The sequence below is a fragment of the Leopardus geoffroyi genome, chromosome B2 (genome assembly GCF_018350155.1).
Source record: "Leopardus geoffroyi isolate Oge1 chromosome B2, O.geoffroyi_Oge1_pat1.0, whole genome shotgun sequence".
Classification (NCBI taxonomy): Eukaryota; Metazoa; Chordata; class Mammalia; order Carnivora; family Felidae; genus Leopardus; species Leopardus geoffroyi.
The window spans coordinates 40,496,907-40,518,485 of NC_059332.1; the positions used below are offsets into that span (position 1 = coordinate 40,496,907).

The 21,579-nt window shown below is 54.6% G+C and overlaps 2 protein-coding genes and 1 long non-coding RNA gene across 4 annotated transcripts; 2 read left to right on the forward strand and 1 right to left on the reverse strand.

The window, feature by feature from the left end:
* Positions 1 to 533: 533 nt before the first annotated feature.
* Positions 534 to 6,552, forward strand: GUCA1ANB (GUCA1A neighbor). 2 transcript variants are annotated; one of them, XM_045498208.1, is made up of 2 exons: positions 534 to 643; positions 6,189 to 6,552. In XM_045498208.1, exons 1-2 carry the CDS (start codon positions 635 to 637, stop codon positions 6,516 to 6,518), a joined length of 339 nt encoding a protein of 112 aa, XP_045354164.1. In that variant the 5' UTR covers positions 534 to 634; the 3' UTR covers positions 6,519 to 6,552. The 2 variants fall into 2 exon arrangements, with proteins under 2 accessions (XP_045354164.1, XP_045354163.1); XM_045498207.1 differs by lacking the exon at positions 534 to 643 and adding an exon at positions 5,374 to 5,480.
* Positions 6,553 to 12,340: 5,788 nt separating this feature from the next.
* Positions 12,341 to 14,196, reverse strand: LOC123608376. Its single transcript, XR_006717210.1, has 3 exons — positions 14,094 to 14,196; positions 13,756 to 13,861; positions 12,341 to 12,540 (listed from the first exon to the last, which is right to left on the reverse strand). It is a non-coding gene; the product is annotated as an uncharacterized LOC123608376 (long non-coding RNA).
* Positions 13,984 to 21,372, forward strand: GUCA1A (guanylate cyclase activator 1A). The gene is made up of 4 exons (XM_045498209.1): positions 13,984 to 14,464; positions 19,751 to 19,900; positions 20,272 to 20,365; positions 20,642 to 21,372. The coding sequence occupies exons 1-4, from the start codon at positions 14,264 to 14,266 to the stop codon at positions 20,809 to 20,811; spliced, it is 615 nt and encodes a 204-aa protein (XP_045354165.1). The 5' UTR covers positions 13,984 to 14,263; the 3' UTR covers positions 20,812 to 21,372.
* Positions 21,373 to 21,579: the final 207 nt, after the last annotated feature.

The window sequence follows — 21,579 nt, forward strand, 5'->3', positions numbered from 1 at the left end:
TGAGCAGATCTCCAATCAGAGGGTTTGGCCCATCCACTGTCTGTCTGCCTACCAACACTCATCCTCCTGCCCACCAACTCTCTCTGTCCACGCATCCTCTGTCTGTCCATGCATCCATGCATGCATCCATCTATCCCTTTCTCCCTCCCTCCATCCATCATCTCTGTAATTTGGAAGGCAGAGACAGACAGAGAGAGAGAGAATGGAGAGTTGGTTGGGTATGTTTCCTCCCTGCCAGTAATTTCTTATGACATGTTGGGCCCCTGGGGGGAAAATTAGGACTTCTGGAGGTACCTGAATAACTGGGATCATTTCCTCCTCTCTCTACTCACCGCATCACCCACAGTTCACAGGCCCTGGGAGACTGTGGGAAGAGGGAATTGCAGACAGGGTCAGTGCCAAAGTTAAAAGACCCTTCCAGGCCTTGAGACTTCAGCCCCCAGCCCTGCCCTTGTGTCTCCTTAGGAAGACAGAAGGAACTGTGCTGTCAAAGGGGTGTCACAATGCCCCAGCCCACGCAAATTCTCCCCACCTGGGCACTCCCAGTACCTACCTCCCAAAGAGTCCCCGGGAGCTCCGGAGCCCCTGACCACTAGAAGTTCCATCTCACCAACAAGAAAGGCCCTGGTCAAGGATGTCCCAGGTGGGATGACCTTACAGGGCTGCATCAAGGCAGCCCAAGGTCACAGGAAGTCTGATTGACAGGAGAGAGTACAAAGGCCCCAGCCTGGCCCACCTGCATGGCTGGGAGCTGGGGCCCTCTTACAAAAGGCTTAGGGACCAGTGCCGCTGTGGAGCCCTGGCTGTCCCCCGGGGGAGGGAGCAGGAAGCAGGCCACCATTCCTCTCCTCCCGTTCCTCTGCCCCTTCACTTCCCAGAGTCATTTCCTGGGCTGCTAGCCTGCACTTCCCGGTCTCCTAGGCAAACTTGTGACAAGTAACAGTGACAGCTGAAGCTTCCTGAGTGCTCAAGAGGCGTAGGCAGTTTATGTAGAATGTCTCATTAAATCCTCGTGGTAACCCTATGAGATAGATTCTATTTTTTTTTTTTTTTAAGAATTTAGAACAGTGTTTCACACGGCAAGCTTTTTGTTTTTTAATGTTTATTTATTGATTTTTGAGAGGGAGAGAGAAAGAGAGAGCAGGGGAGGGGCAGAGAGAGAGAGAGAGAGAGAGAGAGAGTCAGAATCCCAAGCAGGCTCGGTGCAGCAGAGAGCCCGACGTGGGGCTTGAACTCACAAACCATGAGATCACGACCTGAGCCCAAACCAAGAGTCAGACACTCAACCAACTGAGCCACCCAGGCGCCCTGTCCCTACGAGATAGGTTCTTTAGGTGTTCCCCCTTGAGAGGTGGGAAAACGGAGGTACAGAGTGTTGTAAAATACTGAAAGCTCAGGCACAAGGTGTGAGCCCTGGAGCTGGGATTTGAACTCCAAGCCCCCAGGCTACACAGCCTCACGAGGGAGCTAAGGCCAAGCTCTCTCGGCCTCCTCATCTGCTCCCTCCCCGGCCCCTCTCCGACAGGGTCTCATAAAGGTTCAGATGAGCTTGTTCGAAACCTGCAGGGAACTGCCGGATGAGGCTGATAATAATTACTATTTGTATTGTGCCCTGAAAGTTCCCACACTCATCACACCCCCACGACACGCTGGTGAAGCAGATGGCCTTATTATCCTCATTTTGCAGGCGAGGCCACCAAAGCTCAAAGAGGTTCCGAGACTTGCCCAAGGTTGCCTGACCTGTAGGGCAGAGTGAGGCCCTGAGCTCAGGCCTTCACACTCCAAAGCCCGGGCACATTCCCTGCTACCGGGTGCCCTGGGAGGCTTAAGGGCCTCACCCGATGCTGTTTGCATTTCAACAGGGCCCGAGGCCTCCCCGCCAGAGAGTGAGGTGAGGCGTGGATGGCAGGCACTGGGCCTGAAGTGTTCCAGGCGACAGTGTCTTCCCAGACCCGCAGCACTACCACATATGAGATATTCTTGCCCTCCTTGGAAAGCCCCGCTCTTGAGCCACCCCCATCCCCTTTCCAGGCCCTGGCAGCAAGGACAGACACTATGCCTGTGGGGTGCGGGTGGAGGGGTCATAGAGGGAGAGGTCTATTCGGGATCCTTCTTTTGGCTCCAGCTGGAACCCCAAGGAGAAATAGGGTAGTGGGATTCGGAAGGGAGGGAAGGGGCTGGGGAGACCCTCTACTTGCCCTCTAGGCTTCTTTGCTCCGTGGACCCGGAGGCCTTAAGCCTCCGGCCTGAAGGCTGGCAGGAAGCAGGGAGGGAGTTAGGGGTCTTCCCCAAAGCTCTAAAGCAGGCATCTCCGCCTTGACACTTGACTCGTGTGCTGCTAATTCTCTATTGCGGGGCGGTCCTGGCTCTGTAGGATGGTCAGCAGCATCCCTGGCCTCTACCCACTTTTGGCTGTGACAATGGGGATGCTACTCCCCGCTGGAGGCCAGTAGCATCCCCATTGCCACAGCCAAAAATGCCTCAGGCATCGCCAAATGTTCACGGCCCCCCAACTCCCTGCACTTGATAGGAGGACTGGGAGGAGGAGCCGGTTAAATGAAACCAGACGTTAACCTGGAAAGTATGCATTCGGGCCCCACCCTCCCCCCCAGAGCTGGCTGTGCTGGGCCCTGGGCAGGCGATGGGGTGTTCTCAGCCCTCTGGGGTTAGTCACCTGGAGCCTGGCTGGGCCCTCGGAAGGGGCAGGGCAAAACTGTGCTGCCTGGGCTTCCTCCTCCTCCCCCTCTTCCTCCTCCTTGCTCTGAGTCTTCTCTTCCTCCTCCCTTTCCCCTTCTTCCTCCTCCCCGGGGACGGTCCCTCTGCCCTAGTTTCTGTGAGGGCCTCATCCCTAGATGTGCTCAAGGCCTGGGTCCCCCTCACCCCAAGGCCCCAAATGTTGCGGTAGCAGCCACTGGGGCATAGCTGGCAGGTAGACCCAGGAGGGCCCAAATCAGGGCCTGGGTTGGGGCAGAGAGAGAGGGGAGTGTTCAAATCCTGGTTCCCCCACTAACTAGTCTGGAGCTGCGGGAATTCTGGGGGGGGAGGTTCACATCATGCTTCGATGTGAACTTAAATGTGCTTCGATGCCTCCAAGCCTCATCTTCCACATTTGAGACATGGGAGTAACACCTCAAATGGCTCTTAGGAGATTTTGCAGAGCTGAGCGGCTAGTGCCTGGAGCTGGGGAGATTCTCGGTCCCGTGAGCAACATTATCGCCCTTCCCTCTGTGGGTCTCTGGTCAGACCCCCCCAGCCATTCTGAAAGCACATGCCTCTGTCACTCTTGACACCAGCCTCTCAAGCCTGAGGTGCGGGGTCCGGATGGCCGAGACTGAGGCGGGGTGTGTGTGGGGGGATGCGCTATGGTTCCCTCATCTCCAGATCCGTGGCCATGGGCTGAGCCCTTCTGCAGTGTCGAGAGGACCGGAACCCCACATCCTCAGAATCATACTTAATATGCTAAACATCCTGCAATGTCCAGGACTGCCCCACAAGAAAGAATCATCGGGGGCGCCAGGTGGCTCAGTCAGTTAAGCGGCTGACCTCGGCTCAGGTCATGAGCTCATGGTTCGTGAGTTCGAGCCCCGCGTCCGGCTCTGTGCTGACAGCTCACAGCCTGCAGCCTGTTTTGGGTGCTGTGTCTCCCTCTCTCACAAATAAACATTAAACATTTTTAATAAAACGAAAGAATTATCAGCCCACAGTGTCCGTGGTGCTGAGGGCAGGAAGCTCCGATTTGTACAAGTTTATGTTGTGGTGTCTGTTACCTGCATACTCAGAGCCTGGCGTATAAGAGGAATCATTTTGAATGAACGAGTGAACCAGTGAAGCAAATAATGTCATATCCTCAGCTGTGCTAGGAGATGGTAACTTCAGACTCCAGCGTTCAAGGCCCCGCAGCGTTCCCGCCAAACTGGGAGATCCGGCTGCCCCTCTCTTCGGCTGCTCTCCTACTGCCCAGAACCCCCATCAGGAGCTCAGCAAGCTGACCGCATGAGGGCAAAAGTAGACTGGCAGCCCCTGTCCTCCCAGGGCGGTGGACACAGGATGCGTCATGGAGTATAGGGTGTGGACCCTGGGGTCAGCCAGGCCTGAGTTCAGTCCCAGCCTGGCTCCTCACCAGCCGCCTGACCCTAAATTTGTGACGAGCATCCTTACTACAGCTTTCTCAACTATAAATGGGACACATGATGATACCTTCCTTAAAGGGTAATGCGAGGATTAGAAAGAGATAACCCATGTAAAGAGTTTGGTGCTGTGCTTGGAGCCCATGGTGAAGAACGATCGCTGATTACCGCCATCATAGCTCATTTCTTGTGTGGTCCCCCCGCTCCTAAACCCACGGCCTGGCCTCAAGGGCTCTGGGAAGGCCGTTCCACGCTGTTCTCCAGCTTGGTTGTGTGCCAGCACTGGGTGAAGCCCCAGGGGCACAAAGGGGACTAGGATGTGGTCCTGAACACTGGGAGCGTTTTACAGGCTGTTGAACCATTAGCAGGAGCCCGGAAGGACCAGGATTTGGGGTTGGCATGAGGCGAGCACAGCACCCAGGGCAGCAAGATGTAAAAAGGGGTTCGGCGCACCTCTTTAAAACATGCACTTGCCTCCCCCCAGTCCCAGCCTCGCAAAGGACCGCGTCCCAAGAGGAATGCCTGAAGGCCCAGAGGAGGGTGAAACAGGGGTGGGGGCTGCAGCACCAGAGGCTTCCTGGAGGAGGTGTCAAGAGGGCTGCTGGCTTGGAAGGAGAGGAAGAATTTTGAAACGCACAGCTGAGGGCACACACATTTCTGGGTAGGAACCTACAGCAGCAAAGCCGGCTTGGGAAGAAAGCCCTGGGCAGGTTTGAGTTGGGCAAGGCGTTTGTAAATTACATGCAGAAGGAAAGAACGTACATTCTCTCTTGGGTACCAGGGATTTCTTCTGTAAGATGGCAGGGGTTCAACTTCTAGGAGCTCTGTAGCGAGGGCTCCTTCCCGGTTCCGGTTCCCCGGGGTGGCCGGGAGGACTGCGAGGCTGGGTCGAGCCGAAGTGGGTTCCCCTCCCAGCTGTCGCCTGGAGGAGCGGGACAGAGCCAGCCTGGCACCGAGGCATCGGTCCTTTGCGCTGTGCTTTTGTGACTGTGAAGGCCCCTAGTAAAATGAACATCTGGTACCTGGGAGACGGTGTGGGGGTCAAAGGTGAACAAAATAATTCAGTCCAGGGGGTAAACAAATGTCCCTACAGTGGGATCCTTGTGGCACTGGGGGCCTCCTCGAGGGGTAGACCTCCATGCCCAGTCAGCCAAGAATGGCGATTATGAAAAGCTGGCATTGTCACTTTGTAACAATGAGAGGTGTTCTAAAATAGAATGGGCCGGCTGGTTGGAAGGAGAACACCCCTTACTAGAACCCAGTTCAATTGAACCAGCCTTTATTGAGCGCGCACTAAATGCCTTGGTCTGGAGGAAAACAAGGAATAGGATTTTGGAGGCCATTATGTCAAGGGTAAGGTTGAGAGAGCACGGCCGTGCTCGGAGCCAAAAGGGAAAGAGAATCTCCCTGATGGATGGGAGGGAGGGAGGGAGGGAGGGCATGCCGGGCTGGGGGATCGGCCGAACAAAGGAAAGGAGGCCTGGAAGGACACATTGCCAGCAGGGGTGATGGGTGGAAGGTCCGGCTAGAGCACAGGGCGAGGGGAGCCCCGTCCTCAGAGTTCTTGCTTTCCAGGCTAGGGGCCTTGAGATGTCTTGTCTAGGCAGTAGAGAGCAACAGAGCACAGGCTGGGAGGCAGGAGGACAGGAGGGCTTGGTGGAGAGCTGAGTAACCCTTCAGGAGAGAGGAGGGAGGCCTGGTGGGACAGCGGCAGAGGAAGGCCCAATGGGAGTGACTTGGAGGACAGGGACAGACAGACAGCTGGATGTGGGGGAGATGGGGGGGGGGGCGGGTTGAAGATGAGCCCGGCTCTTAGCCTCTGAGCTGGCAGAGGCCTCTGGGAAGCAGGCTGAGGTCTGCATCAGCACGAGTCAGGTCAGGGGCCCCGAAGGCCGCCCCCTACCTGGAGGTGTCTGTCTCCACGGCCAGCAGAGCTGTCTTGGGGGTGGCTCTGGAAGCTTCTGACGGCTGCTGGCCCCTTCCCCACTCCCACCCTCAGGCTTAGCTGTGGAAGCCCCGGTGTCTGATGCCTCAGCGCTGGCCTGCTTTCCATCCCCACAGGACTCAAAGAAACCCTCAGCACCCAGCCAGGAGCCGAAGACACCATCGGGCAAAAAGCTGAAGTTTCCACGCCCAACCCTGTCCCAGTCGTGGAAGCGGGACCGCGAGCAGACCCTGGTGGCGGCCTACGTGCCGGTGGTGGTAGACCCGAAGGGGCAGAGCCTGGACAAGCTTAGGTTCAAGTTCTACACCTCCCAGTACTCCAACTCCCTGAACCCCTTCTACACCCGGCAGAAGCCTACCTGTGGCTCCCTGTACCAGAGGGACATGGACCACACCCGCAAACGCTTTGACGTGCCTCCTGCCAACCTGGTCTTGTGGCGCTCCTAGGTCCCTCCCGGTCGGGAGACGCCACCTGCACCCTCCCCCGCCACAATCCTGGGTCCAGGAGGGGAGGGGCACTTGCTCCAGGAGGAGCAGACCATGCCCGGCCTGAGACAGCTGTACTGCGCCCAGTGGCAAAGGGAGGTCTCTGTTCTCGGCAGCAATTAAAAGTGTGTCCTTCCTTTCCTTGCCATCTGAATGGGTGGCTGTGGGTGGGTAAACTGAGGCCACAGGGGTGTCGTACGGCAGGTCACGTCCAGAGATGCCCAAAGACTTAGAAGCACTTGGTTCTCAGTCCCCTCCCCCTCCCCCACCCCCACCTCCAGGAGTGACCTCAAGCCCCCTCTAGGGCCTCAGTCCCAAGCAAAGCCCATGCTGGTCACACCCTCCCCATAGGCCAAGCTTGGCAAGCCCGCCAAAGTCAAGAAAGAGAGAAGTCAGCTGGCGGTGGCCTGGGTTGGCTCAACCCCTGGAAAATGGGAAGCAGCACAGGGGGCAACGCAGTCTCTGGGGGGCCTCCTCTCCAGCCCTAGTTTCACATCCACCTGTCTCTCCTGACTTGTCGTTTGTTGGTGGCGGGACGGATTTCCCATCTCGTCTCTCCTCTGGTCCAGAAGAGCTGACTCGGGTTAGTCAGGCTCACGGGCCATGTTTCATGAAGACGGGTGATGAAGGCAGAGGGCACTTGACCCAAAGCAGTGGCCTGAGTGAGTCCCCGGTCGCCGCCACCTAGGGGCAGATCCGGCGCTATGCCGGGGCCAGCTCAGACGGTCCTGAGGGATCCGACTGTGGGCATCTCCTCCCAACGCCACAGCCAGTGACTTCGTGTTGGTAACCACTGAAACCAGCAAACGCCCATCATCTGGGGTTTCTTCTTTCCAGAGAGCTCGTTGTTAAATATCTGCCATCACACCACTAGGTGGATCCAGCTGGCTCCATTTCTAGGACTCACAGCTCATTCTAGCTGGGGTGGGGTATTCAGTGGAGCATACTTTTGGAGCCTAAGAGTCTGGGGTTGGCTTGGGATGGAGGGACAGGATGTCTGGAGACCCAGACAAGCAGCCAGTGCACTGGCCAGGCTTCCTCGGACGCCTTTCTCCGAAAAGAAGATGGTGAGTAGGGAGGAGGGACATGAGCCCTCCTAAAGGTTGTGTCACAAGATAGAGTCTAGGTTTTTCTGTTTGTTGTTGTTGTTGTTGTTGTTGTTGTTGTTGGAGGCTCTCTTTCAAAAGCCAGAGGCCGGGCACCTGGGTGGCTCAGTCGATTAAGTATCCGACTTCAGCTCAGGTCATGATCTCATGGTTCATGGGTTCGAGCCCCACATGGGCTCTGTGCTGACAGCTCAGAGCCTGGAGCCTGCTTCGGATTCTGTGTCTCCCTCTCTCTCTGCCCCTCCCCTGTTCACACTGTCTCTCTCTGTCTCTCAAAAATAAATAAATGTAAAAAAAAAAAAATTAAAAAAAAACCCCAAAAGCCAGAGGTTTCGGGGGCACCTGGGTGGCTCAGTCAGTTGAGCATCTGATTCTTGACTTCGGCTCAGGTCATGATCTCACGTGTTCATGAGTTTGAGCCCCGCGTGGGGCTCTGCGCTGACAGCATGGACCCTTCTTGGAATTTTCTTTCTCTCTCTCTCTCTCTCTCTGCCCCTCCCCTGCTCTCTCAAAATAAATAAAATTTTTTATTAATAAAAAAATTAATTAAAAAATAATATATTTTGACTATATATAATATATCTAATATAAATAATATATAATATATTTTGATATTTTTAAATTAATTTTTTTATTAATAAAAAATTTTATTTATTTATTTTCAGAGAGAGAGCAGGGGAGGGGCAGAGAGAGAGAGAGAGAGAGAGAAAATTCCAAGAAGGGTCCATGCTGTCAGCGCAGAGCCCCACGCGGGGCTCAAACTCATGAACACGTGAGATCATGACCTGAGCCGAAGTCAAGAATCAGATGCTCAACTGACTGAGCCACCCAGGTGCACCTAAATAAACTTTAAAAAATAAAATAAAGTCAGAGGCTTTCCTCAATTGCCTGGCGATCCTGGGCTGGAGGTCGGCCATTTGGCATCTGTACCTGATTGTCAGTGTTTGAGGAGCCAGCATGGGAAAGAGCTGGGAGGGGTCTCTTCCTTTGCCGACTTTCCCTTCACTGCCGGCTTCTAGAATGACCCTTCTCTCTCCTCGAGGCTCTCCAGTCCAAGTGTCCAGAATGACCTCCAGCCAGGGGCAGGAGATAGGTGTGGTAGGGCATCTGGGGAGCGCGTGGCTCCTTACACAGGCTTTCCACCCGTCATCCTATTTCTGCCCCTCTGTCCTGCACCCCACTCTGTAGGGCACCTTCTGCCCCATGTCTGAGCTCCACAGTTCTGTGGCAGGCATAGGCATCATGTCTGTACCATCCTCCACACCCTCCTCTTTCAGAGTGTTTGGGTTTCCACTTCCTGCGCTGAGACAGTTACAGTCGTCCATCTGCCCTCTGTTGTCCAAAATTTTATTAGAACCTCTCACTATTTCCTCCTTTCTCTTTGTCTCTGTGGACTGGTGGGCTTAAAAAATGTTATTGTGGGGTGCCTGGGTAGCTCAGTTGGTTAAGTGTCTTGACTTCGGCTCAGGTCATGATCTCACGGTTTGTGAGTTCGAGCCCCGCGGCAGGCTCTGTGCTGATGGCTCAGAGCCCGGAGTCTGCTTCGGATTCTGTGTTTCCCTCTCTCTCTGCCCCTCCCCTACTCACACTGTTTTTCGCTCTCAAAAATAAATAAACACTAAAAAATAAAAATAAAAATAAAAAATGTTATTGCCATTTTAGCTGGATTTTGAAAAGCAGAGATAAATTTTTCAGTCTATGTGCAACTAAAAGTTCCATGTCCAGTCAATCATCCAACAGACCCTTGCTGAACATACAAAGACTGGGTCCTTAGGCTGCAACCATCTCTGCCCTCCCAGACCTGAGAACCTTGCGGGGAGGGATGGGGGTGAGGGGTGGGGGCCCGGCATTTTCACTCCCCCAACTGACACCTTCTCCTCTCCCTTGGAGAATGGTCTCCCCCTTGAGGTTCACCTTGGTAGAGCAGCCTTGATGGAAGCTTCCAGGAACCTTTAAAGAAGCTGGCCCAAGTCCCGCATCGTGTGTGGGTGGGATAGTTCCAGGAGGCAAAGACCTGGCACTCAGAGCTCCGTTCTGTTTCTGCGGAGGTGGAGAGTGGGGGTCGGGCAGCTCTGGAGGGGAACCAGTCGGGCCTGGGATTGCTGCCCCTCGCATCTCTTCCCAGCCTAGCTTCCACCTCTGCACACCTGCCCCACACGCTCCCTCTCCTCGGTACCGTTCAGCCAGGTAGATCCTCTCACGCTGGTATATGGCGATCTATCCCAGGAGGGATTCCTACAGACAGAGCAGCCTGGGGAAGCCACACGGCCTCTCTCTGACGTGTCCCACCACACGAGCTGTCCACCTGCTTCCTCCATACCTTTCTTGGTGTGGATCTCAACCCTCTCTGACTTGGCCATCCATGTCTGGGAGAAGAATGGAGAGCAGGACTGAGAGAGGCCATGGAAGAGGGAGAAACTGGGCTCCGGGATTGGGAGGCTGGGGGGTTCCATTCCCATCCTGGGTCTGGGCCACCTCCAAAGGGATTGAGCTCACCGGCGCTGGAATTTTCCAGGCAGAAGGGCCACAGGGAAGATTCTGGAGTAGGGGCTCTAGGGACCCTCCAGCTCTACCCTCAGAGATTTAAAGGCTTAAGCCAAAAGCCTGGTGATGAGGTAGAAAACTCTGGTACCACCACTTTGAATTTCTGTGGACCTCACAATGACTTTTCTGTCCCCACTTCCTCTTCGTGTCACGTGGAAATAATACCACCCCACAGGGCTATGGTAAGCCGATTCCACAAGCTTAGCGTGCTGCCTTGAACACAGTAGACATTGGATGACAGCTCCACCCTACTCTAGCCTTACTGAATGCTTCCTTTGGTCATGCATGCACGCATTCACTCACTCAGTGTTTTATTTATTTTTTAATTTTTTAAATGTTTTTATTTTTGACAGAGAGAGAGAGAGCGCACAAGTTGGGGAGGGGCAGAAAGAGAGGGAGACACAGAATCCGAAGCAGGCTCTGGGTTCTGAGCTGTCAGCACAGAGCCTGATGTGGGGCTCGAACACACGAACCGTGAGATCATGACCTGAGCCGAAGTCAGACGCTTAACAGACTGGGTCACCCAGGCGCCCCGCACTCACTCAGTGTTTTATTGGGCTCAAGTCTGTCAGTCAAGCGTTACCTTCATAAAGGTACTGAGGAGCATGTTTACAGAGAAGTGGGCACAGTTGAGGGCTGGTGACATGGCCAGAGAGTGGCCACAGAGGCAAGCCCTTCCTACTTCTAAGCCTGAGAGGTACAGGGAGGTGGCTTTGTCACCGCAGCTGAGAGAGGGCTTTCGTGGGAGCTGTGGCTGAGGGTAGAAGGAATCAGGGCCCAAACTACGACCCAGCAGGGAGGGTGGGGAGCAAACGCCCAGAATCCTCTCTTTTCCTACCAGCCAGTCTCCTTCCACTGCTTCCCAGGGGATGAACTGCCAGAAGCCAGAGGCCCCGGGGAGCCCGAGTGATCCAGTCCACAGGGGTCAGCCTCCTGGTGCTCAGAGCACACAGAAGAAGGTGGAGAATGGTTGAGGAGGGGGCCAACGGGATAACCAGCGCATGACCATGTGGAATCTTTGGTACTAGGTGCTGGGAGGGTGCGAGAGATGAATAACACAGAGGCCTCCACCCCGAGTTCCTGACGATAGGCTGACAATAAACAGCTGCGTATAATTTGAGAAATCAATGAACCTCATGTATGTTATAATAGAAGTGTGAACATTGTTGGGGCGTCTGGGTGGCTCAGTCAGTTAAGTGTCCGACTTCAGCTTAGGTCATGATCTCGCAGTTCGTGAGATCGAGTCCCCCGAGTAAGTGAGAGCCCTGCGTCGGGCTCTGTGCTGACAGCTCGGAGCCTGGAGTCTGCTTCCGATTCTGTGTCTCCCTCTCTCTGCCCCTCCTCTACTCTTGCTCTGTCTCTCTTTGTCTCTCAAAAATAAATAAATGTTTAATAATAAAAATAATAATAATAATAATGATAAAGAACAGTGAACATTGTCCTAGATGTGGTGACCCCTATGACTTCCACCTCCTGCTGTACCCGCCTTGGCACAATCCTCCTCTGAGCGTGGCTGAGATCTGTGACTCACCACTAACCCACAGAATGTGGCAAAGGTAACAGGATGGCATTCCTTGGTCAGTTACACGATATAAGCTTCCATTTTAGCAGATTGGAGAGAGATTCTCCTTGCTGGCTTGATGAAATAAGCAGCCACACTGAGGAGCCCGTGTAATAAGGAACTTTGCAAAGTCCTAGAAACTGCAGACAGCCTCTGGTAACTGAGAGTGGGCTCCAGATAATGTCTAGCAAGAAGCCAGGGCCCTCAGTCCTATACCCAGGAAATGAATTCTGCCAACACGCTGAATGAGGCAGAAGTGGATTCTTCCCCAGTCAAGCCTCCAGACGTGAACGCACCCCAGATGACACCATGATCACAGCCCTTTGGGACCTGGGGCAGAGGACCCAGTGAAAGCACAGAGCCAGACTCCTGGCCCACAGAAACTGTGTGATAATAAACATGTAGGATTTTTTTTTTAATTTTTAAAAATGTTTATTTTTGAGCTAGAGAGGCAGAGTGTGAGCGGGGGAGGGGCAGAGAGAGAGGGAGACACGGAATCCGAAGCCGGCTCCAGGCTCCGAGCTGTCAGCACAGAGCCCGACACGGGGCTCGAACCCACGAACCGTGAGATCATGACCCGAGTCGAAGTCGGACGCTTAACGACTGAGCCCCCCAGGCGCCCCTAAACGTGTAGAGTTTGAAGCTACGGACTCTGTGGTAGTGTTTAAGCAGCCTAGAAAGCTACTATAACACATCAGCAAACCATTGGTGCGCCGAGGCAAGAAAAATGAATTCTGCTGAGATTCGGAAAGGTTCTCGGAGGAGGGTGTGTCTGTGGGAAGAGTGGGGAGGATATAAACCGGGAGCGTTGGAAAGATAAGCTGCCACCTCACCCTCGACTCCTTCAGTCCAAACCCCAAAGCCGAGAGGACTCCGAAGACAAGGACGTGAGCCTGGGCCCCAAGTTCACCGGAGGAGCTTCTCCGGCCCCGTATCCAAGCCATGTGCCGGGCGGCCCCCAGCGGCCACTTGCCCAGTGCGCCCTGCATTCACCTCTTTAGGTAGAGGAGAAGCAAAGCAGTCTTGTTTGGTTTCTTGTTCAAAAACAGCTGACCTCTGTTTTTTGTGAGCAGTATGTGTTCATTGTGAATCATTTAAAAAATACAGGTAAGTTTTAAAAAGCAAAGATTAGGGGCGCCTGGGTGGCCCAGTCGGTTAAGCAACAGACTTTGGCTCGGGTCATGATCTCACGGTTCGTGAGTTCGAGGCCCGCCTCGGGCTCTATGCTGACTCGGAGCCTGCTTCCGATTCTGTGTCTCCTCCTCTCTCTGCTCCTCCCATGCTCATGCTGTCTTCCTCTCTCTCAAAAATAAATAAACATTAAAAAAAAAGCGAAGACTATACTATCGCTGGTGATGTCATGACCCAGAAAGAGCCCTGTTCACATTTTGGTTGTTTCCTTTTAGTTACACGTATCATGTAAACAGCAGTGTCGTGTGACAGGGACAACCTTTGTCACAGACAGGCCCCTAGGCTTGGTCTAGGAACTTTCCAGGATCAGCTATAGCAGTTCACCATGCACCTGTGTGGTGGTGCCCTCACACACACACACACACACACCCCAGGCCATAAGGCACACGCTCAATGTCCCCTATCCCCATGCCCGTGGGAGCTGATGGTGTCAGGTGTGGAGTCAGATGGAAGCTTGAATTCAAGCCTCCTGGGATGAGCGAGATACAGTCTCTGGGAATGTAAGAATGTGGTCAGAAGAGGACCAGTGAGTGTGTGTGTATGCATGGCTACATGAACTCGTACACTTTAATGGAGAAGGGGGTTCCCTCTAGCTACTCAGGACTCGTCTTGGAAGCCCACAAACTCTGCATGATTCAGGCATGCTTATACATTAACTACCCACGGTGTGACTGGAAGCCCTCAGTTGTGATGGTCAAGTGCAGTGCACAGTATGTATAACCGTACACAGCAGTCCTGTCAAAAGCCCACAGTTGGTCCAGCTCTGGAAGAGGCACCAGCTCTATCTCAGACGTACCTCAATTCCATGTCGGAGGGCAGGAACCAAAAACATTGAGAGCCCACTGAAAACAGGAGAAGAAGGGAATGGAGGTCACAGGATCAGAACAGCCACCTATTCGGCCCTGGTAAGAAGGGATAACGAGATTACAAAACGGGTAAGAAAATCCTCTCACCTATCAGCTCAAGGCTGTAATCCTGGGCCTCTGCTTCCCTAAGCTTTGTTCTATTTTCACTCTTCTTTCCTAGGAGCAGTCCCCATTGGCCGCAGGGGTTTAGTGGGGACTTAACACCACTTCCCTGGCTCCTCCTGCACTTGGCCGTGCAGCCCCCCATTACCTTTGTCTCTCTGCTCACCTCCTCCTGTGCTGTCTGATTCGTCAGATCTCTTCTTTGCTCAGCTCTGGACCACTCCGGGCTGTGAGCGAGGAGGGCCCGCTGTTAGAAAGCCGAGCCTCCCTTGTGCAGGGGCAGCGGGGAGCAGGATCCATCCACCTTGGGCGCCAGCCACAGTAGGGGCCTGGGAGATGGGCAACGTGATGGACGGTAAGTCGGTGGAGGAGCTGAGCAGCACCGAGTGCCACCAGTGGTACAAGAAGTTCATGACCGAGTGCCCCTCCGGCCAGCTCACCCTCTACGAGTTCCGCCAGTTCTTCGGCCTCAAGAACCTGAGCCCGTCCACCAGCCAGTATGTGGAGCAGATGTTTGAGACCTTTGACTTCAACAAAGTGAGCACGGAGGCCTGGGGTGGGGTGGGTGGGCGCTGGAGGGCCGCCCTGGGAGGCCCGGCCAGTGCGGGGCTGCGAGGGGCAGGTGCCAGAACAGTGGCGTCTCCCGGAGGAGGGGGCGCGCTTCTCTGTGTATGTGGGGCTGTGTTAGGGAGTCCGTGGATCTAATGTTCACTGAGCACCTACTGTGATCAGGCACTGGGGGTTCAGAAACGAACCAGAGCCTGTCCGTGCCCTCACTTTTCCAGGGGAAGACAGAGGGGTCCACGGGTTAGTGTACCCAGAGGCCCAGTCTAATGGCTTCCTCTCGGTTTACTCCAAACAGAGTGGGAACACTTACAAGACAGCTGTTGGGCACTTACTGAGTGCTGGGTGCTATACCCGGCGCTTTTGCCCAGGCCCTTGGATGCTCGCGGGGTGCAGGAGGAGGAGGAGGGGAGAGGAGAGAGCAGGGTGATAAGTCTGTAGCCCTGGCCAGCCTGGCACAGGCAGGCCCGTGTTACATGGGTCACTCCCGGTGCTCTGGGGACAGACAGGCTGCCTGGTAGCTGGGACGTCCAGACTGCTCCCAACTCCAAAATGCCCAATGACCTCAGCTCACCTTCTCTCAAGTCGGTCCGAAGGTCTGCACGGTGGTCGAACTGTCATCTCCCCGAGTAATCACCGGGACTCCTGATCAGCTAGAGGGGGGGGTGCTGGGTACAGTGAGTTAGGGTCCTTAGCTCTCATCAGCTGGGTGGCCTCACACCCAAGATCTACCCCCCACACTCTGCTCCTTGCCCTGCATCTGCCATGGAGGTTGAGAGCATGGGTTAAGGTAGTTGTTGGTGCCAAGAGCAAATCTTCCGTTTATTTGGAGCAACTGAGTCAAGATGCAGCGGGAGGGGAACCCAAGGCTACAAACCCGTCTCCTCACCCTGGCTGGGCCCCACCCCCCCGGCGCTCACCTGGAAGCATGAGGAGGTGATGTCACCCTGCCATGTGCCCACTGCAAGCTGGGGGAGGCTGCCCAGAGCTTTCCCGGCCCCCCTCGCTGCCCAGAGGGTCCAAACATCACTGCGGACGGGGCTTCTAAGGACAGCTGGGGCTCAGAGGCTATTTAAAACTCACTAATATTTAGGGTTAAGGGGACAAAGCAGATTATGGGCTTTGAGTCCCAACCTCAAGGTGCCCACTGGCTTTCCTGAAGGGGGCGCGGGGGAGCGGAGCACTGGAGCTTGTGGCATGGAGACCAGTAGGGATGGCATCAGCATGCTGGACCCCCCCCCCCCCCACTCAAATGCTCCAGGAGAAGGAATAATTCCTGAACAGGAGGGAGAAGGGTCAGTGGTTGAGCCTCAACACCTGTCACCTAAACACACCGAGGTATCTCAGCTTCTCACCTGTAAGGAAACCCTTTGGGTCAAGACACATCTCCAAAGGGACGCCCGAAAATCACATATATGACACCAGGGAGGGACAACATCAACCTTGGATTTTGCAAACATCACCTCCACTGTCCCCAACCTGACTTCCTTGATTGCGCCGGGCACACCTTCGCCTCGGGGCCTTTGTGATGCCCGGGACCCTTGTCCTCCAGAATTCTGCTTGGCTCACACCTTTCCCTGCTACAAGTCTCTGCTCACATGTCTCCTTGCCACTGACGCTTGCCCTGATTTCCTGATTGAAACCCTCTTTCACCGGGACTAGCCCCTACCCCTGCATTTCCTGTCCCACCTTCCCTCCCCCGCCCCCCAGAGCGTACCTCATCTTCTGACAACTGATACTGAACAACACGTGGCCACTATGTTTGTTGTGTCTCCCCTCCTGGAGTGTGAGCTCCATGAAGGCGGGGATTTTTGTCTGGCTGACTCATTTCCGTATCTCCAGCATCTAGAGCAGTGCCTGGACCATCGTAGGGGCTGAACAAATATTTGTTATATGAGTGAATGGATCGATGAGCAATCATGAGTTCTATGGGCTAATTACGTATTTTACAATACACATTCATTTAAATACATAATTATTAAAATGAAGAGTATCTCTGTAACATCTAAAGGGCTTTGCACACACCCACGGTGTAAACCACACTTTGGGCAATACCGCCTCCTACCCATTGTCATGAGCACAGAGCAGACTGGCTATGAGATGGGACACCAGAGTGTGCGCTAAGTTAAACAGGGGTGTGCAAACGATGGCCCGTGGTACTATTTTTATAAGTGAGGTTTTATTAGAACGCACCACACCCACTTGTTTACATACTGCCCAAGCTGAACTATTTGCTATCTGGTCCTCTATAGAAAAAGTTTGCCAGCCCCTGAGTAGACGGCAGTTATGGCCCAACGTTCTGTTCTGGGGCGGGGGGAGGCTGGGGGGTGCAGCAGTGTGAGTGGGGAGTGTGATCCTGGGGATAAACAGGTACTTGGCTTACTTCAAAGTTTTGCCTGGGCTTGGCCGCTCCTGGCACTCAGGCAGGTGCACACAAATCGATGTAAATCTTCACTCCTGCGTCTGAGCGCCGGGTAGGATTTAGGAGGCCCGGTTTCTAGGCAAAGTCTGGCCATTCTATCGGTTGTTGGTCTAACCCCTCCTCTCAACTTTAGCTTTCGTCTGAAGACGGGGACAAAAATCCCACCTCTTGGGATGGTGGTGAGATTAAATGAGTAAAGCAAATGAAAATACTCGGCACGAGAGGCACTAGAAAGAAGTTAGTATGACTGTAGTATCATTACTGAATCTCACCCCAAACACAGTCTTGAAAAGTGTGCATTCAGCTTTGGGGGGAGGAACCGAGACTCAGAGAGGCCCTGTGCTTGTTCAAGGCCACACCTCTCCTAAGATGTCCATTATCTTTCTGGCACAAGAGCCCCTACTTTTCTTTCTCTTTCCCAATGTTTATTTTATTTTTTAAATTTAATTAATCAATTAATCGATTAATTTATTTTTTTAATTTACATCCAAGTTAGTTAGCATATAGCGCAATAACGATTTCAACAGTAGATTCCAGTGATTCATCCCCTGCATATAACACCCCACAAGTGTGTTCCTTAATGCCCTTTACCCATGTAGCCCATCCTCCCACCCACAACCCCTCCAGCACCCCTCTGTCCTCTGTATTTAAGAGTCTCTTCTGTTTTATCTCCCTCCCTGTTTTTATATTCTTTTTGTTTCCCTTCCCTAATGTTCATCTGTTTTGTCTCTTAAATTCCACATATGAGTGAAGTCATATGATATTTATCTTTCTCTAATTTCTCTTAGCGTCATACCCTCCAGGTCCATCCACGTAGTTGTAAATGGCAAGATTTCATTCTTTTCGATTGCCGAGTAATGCTCCATTGTATTTATATACCACATCTTCTTTATCTGTTCATCTGTCGATGGACACTTGGGCTCTTTCCATACCTTGGCTATTACTGATAGCGCTGCTATAAACATCGGGGTGCATGTGCCCCTTCAAATCAGCACCCCCATATCCCTTGGGTAAATACCTAGTGGTGCAATTGCTGGGTTGTAGGGTAGTTCTGTTTTTAACTTTTTGAGGAACCTCCATACTGTTTTCCCATCCTTTTCCATTGCCTCTTTTTAAGCCATTCAAAAAAAATTGTGGAAGTAATTTTGTACAGCTCATTGTAAGCATTTCCCACAATCCAGAGAGATAAAAAATGAAAAGCGGAAGTATCCTCACCCCGTGTCCTCTTGCCCAGGGGAAACGTCCTTGGCTGTTTGCTTGCTTCTCTGAGCATTGTGGCGTGGGGGGGGGGGGGGTTTGCTTGCTCTGTTCTGAGGACACCCCTGGGGGGGGTGGGGTGGGCAAAAATGGGATGAGCCAAGGTGTACGTGAAAGCCTAGCAACCCAGAGAAGCACCAGGCAAATGTTCACAGTGATCACGACACCCACCGTGGGGCTCCACAGTGAGCTCCGGCTCATCAAGGCCTCACCTGAGGCCCAGGCCTGACACTGGGCCAGGAGATCTCAGAGGCCGTCCTGCCCAGCCTCTGCCACGTCTTTAATAACAGTGCTCCAGCCTCTACTTGCTCGCTTTCAGTGACAGGGAGCTCATTACTGCACGAGGCTGGCCCTGTCCACCATGGGCAAATCTGCCTGCTAGAGTTCTTCCCGCTGACCCCAAATGTGCCTCTGGGTAACTTCCTGGTTCCAGAGTCAGGGCTGTGAATAAACGGAGGAACAGAGGCTGGATTCCAAGTTCACACACTCCGAGTCCTATGCTCAGCCTTTCTGCAAAACACAGGCTTCCCTCTCCCGGCCTCACTGGGCTTGCCAGTGAGATGGGCAGAGGCAGGCCTATGTTCTGTGCTTCCCTGACCCCACTGGTGCGGCCTGTGAAATCCGGGGGGACCCTGGAGAAATATCCTGCAGGCATGTCTTGTGCCCCCCTCTCCTACAGTCAACCCCTCTGACACTCAAGAGGACATCACCTTTCCCGGGCAAGCCTCCCGAGCCTCTCCTCTGGCCCTTGCCCAAGCAGAGTTGTGTGTTCTTGTTCCAAAGTGTCCTGTCCAGATGTGTTGCCATTACATCGTGATGGCATCGTGACCTCTTTGTAAAAAGAACCACAGTAAGGGTAGTGACAGGAATAGCAAACATTTACTGAGCGCTTACTATATGCCAGGCAGTGTTGCCTGCTTTAGTAACATAAACTCGTTTCATCCCTCCACGGTCCCACAGAGGCAGGTACTATTATAATATTACAGATGAGGAACTTACAGAGACAGCGGGTCCTCGGTCCCAGATTCCACAGCTTTGAGAGGGGTGAAGCCAGGATTCAAACCGGAGCCCCCAACACTGCGCTCCCATCGGGAGCCGGTTCATGTCTTACTGGGTTCTGAAGCCTCTATCACAGCGCGTAGTAGGTGCTCAGTAAAATTCAAAGAATGAAGGGAAGACTGAGAACGGTGCTCCTTGCCTCCGCATCTACCTCCTGCCCTCTCCCCAGCTCTGAAAAACTCAGTCGAACCACGCCCCCTTTCCCTGGGGGTTCGCTTTCTCTTCCCCCGCCTACACACACCTTCAAGCTGCTGGAAGGGGCTCAGGCTTGAGCGTCACATGGGAGCAGCCAGTGACCGCCGGCACCGGCACCGAAATGCCAGTGAAGAGGCGGCAGCACCGTGGACACCTCCTGGGGGCTGTTTTACGGGAGCTGGCGGGGCAGCCTCTGGGGCAGGCGGGGAGGGCTGCGCAGGGGTCGGGGACAGACGGGGCGGGCCCCGGCAGGAAGGGCGCGGGCGGCTCGGCCTCTCCTCGGGCCTCCGGGGAGCGGGCTCAAGGCGGCCGCCCCTCTCGCCCAGGACGGCTACATCGACTTCATGGAGTACGTGGCGGCGCTCAGCCTGGTCCTCAAGGGGAAGGTGGAACAGAAGCTGCGCTGGTACTTCAAGCTCTACGACGTCGATGGCAACGGATGCATCGACAGGGACGAGCTGCTCACCATCATCCGGGTAACTCCAGGTGCAGAGGGCCGGGCCCGGGGTGGGGGCGGGGGCGAGGGCGGGGCCGCGCCCTGGGCGGCCCGCCCCCGGAGCTGACTGCCCGAGGGACGGCGAGTTGGGACTTCAGCAGGCGGAACCGCAATCTCACAACGGGACAGGCTTGGGACTGAGGGTCTGGGGGTGGGGGTGGGGAGCGGCTGTGGCCCCGACCAGCTGCCTGACGCGGGGCACGTGCCATCCACTCTCTGGGCCTCTGTTTCCTCCATCTGTACCAAGAGGCAAACTCCTAAATCCCCGCGTTGCCTCTAGTGCCCACTCTGTTGCTCGGGTACCGCGGAGACAGAACTAGGACGGGCCCCCTCACTTCTTTTTCTCCCCAGGCCATCCGAGCCATTAACCCCTGCAGCGACACGACCATGAGTGCAGAAGAGTTCACCAATACAGTGTTCTCCAAGATTGATGTCAATGGGGATGGTGAGGAGGCCTGGACGGGGCGGCCAGGGCAGAGGGGCGGGAGGGGAGAGGGAAGCCACATCCTCCAGCCGCCCCTGCCCCAGCCACAAGGGTTGGATTTTACGGCCCCCTGGACCGGACTGTGGTCTCTGGCTGCTTTGCCTGCTCCCCTCGCAGCCACTTCCCCTAGCATTTGGCTCTGTCCCCCTTGCAAGACTCCAGCTCTGGGCCCCCGTACAACGCTGCCAGGGAGACGGGAGCACCTCCTCCCCGTGACTCCCTTTCTCTCTGCCCCAGGGGAACTCTCCCTGGAGGAGTTCATCGAGGGCGTCCAGAAGGACCAGATGCTCCTGGACACGCTGACACGGAGCCTGGACCTCACCCGCATCGTGCGCAGGCTCCAGAACGGCGAGAACGAAGAGGAGGGGGAAGGGGCCGGCGGCGGGGAGACTGAGGCGGCAGGCTGAGCCCACCGCCCGGCTGCTGGGGAGGGGATGCGTGTTGGTGCCTGGGGTCATCATTGTTGTCATACTAGATACAGGCTCCTGAACTCAAAGCTCAGGTCGCCCCTCTGGAGTGCACGGTGGCGGCAGATGGGCCGGGGTGGGAGTCGGGAAGGATGGTTCCTGAACCCTGAGCAGGACTCAGCTGGTGGTGACTGCCCCCTGCTGGGCGGCCCTGGGGCCGTCCCTAGGCCCAGCTTTTCCCACCGAGTTTCTCTCTCGAGTCCCACTCTAGAGCGGGGAGCTCTGACGCAGAGCTGGGCTTTCACGGACTCTGATGGAATCCTACAGACCCGGTGGCCGCAGCCTCCACGTGGGTGCCGCGATCACACACCGAACCCGCACCCCGGAACCCCGGAGCCTACTTGTGTGGTGCGTTGATTGTTCCTCCCTTCCACAAGCATTTATTGAACACCTCCTTGGTATGAATGCTAGATATTAGACATGCCAAGAAAAGGGTAGTCCTTACCCCCAAGGAACTCACAGGCTAAGCATCATTATAATAAAACATGCTAAGAGAAGGTATGGCAGTATAGAAAGTCCTCATTTATCCGGAGGAAATCGGTATCTATTCAGAAGAGGCTGCCCAACACCCTTACTTCCCCTGCTGGCTCCGCAGTGGGGGGTGGTGCCACAGCTCTGCGACTCATTGACTGTGGCCAGAGTCCTGACCGTCCCTCGTCTAACCTAACTCCCTTTTGAGGGCTGTGACACCAGTTGGGAAGGGGGGCA

Bases quoted from the DNA above. Each gene is read 5' to 3' on its own strand.
- GUCA1A (XM_045498209.1), top strand. From the start codon at position 14,264: ATGGGCAACGTGATGGACGGTAAGTCGGTGGAGGAGCTGAGCAGCACC. The intron at 14,465-19,750 runs GTGAGCACGGAG...CCTCTCGCCCAG, and splicing joins AGACCTTTGACTTCAACAAA to GACGGCTACATCGACTTCAT. The intron at 20,366-20,641 runs GTGAGGAGGCCT...TCTCTGCCCCAG, and splicing joins GATTGATGTCAATGGGGATG to GGGAACTCTCCCTGGAGGAG.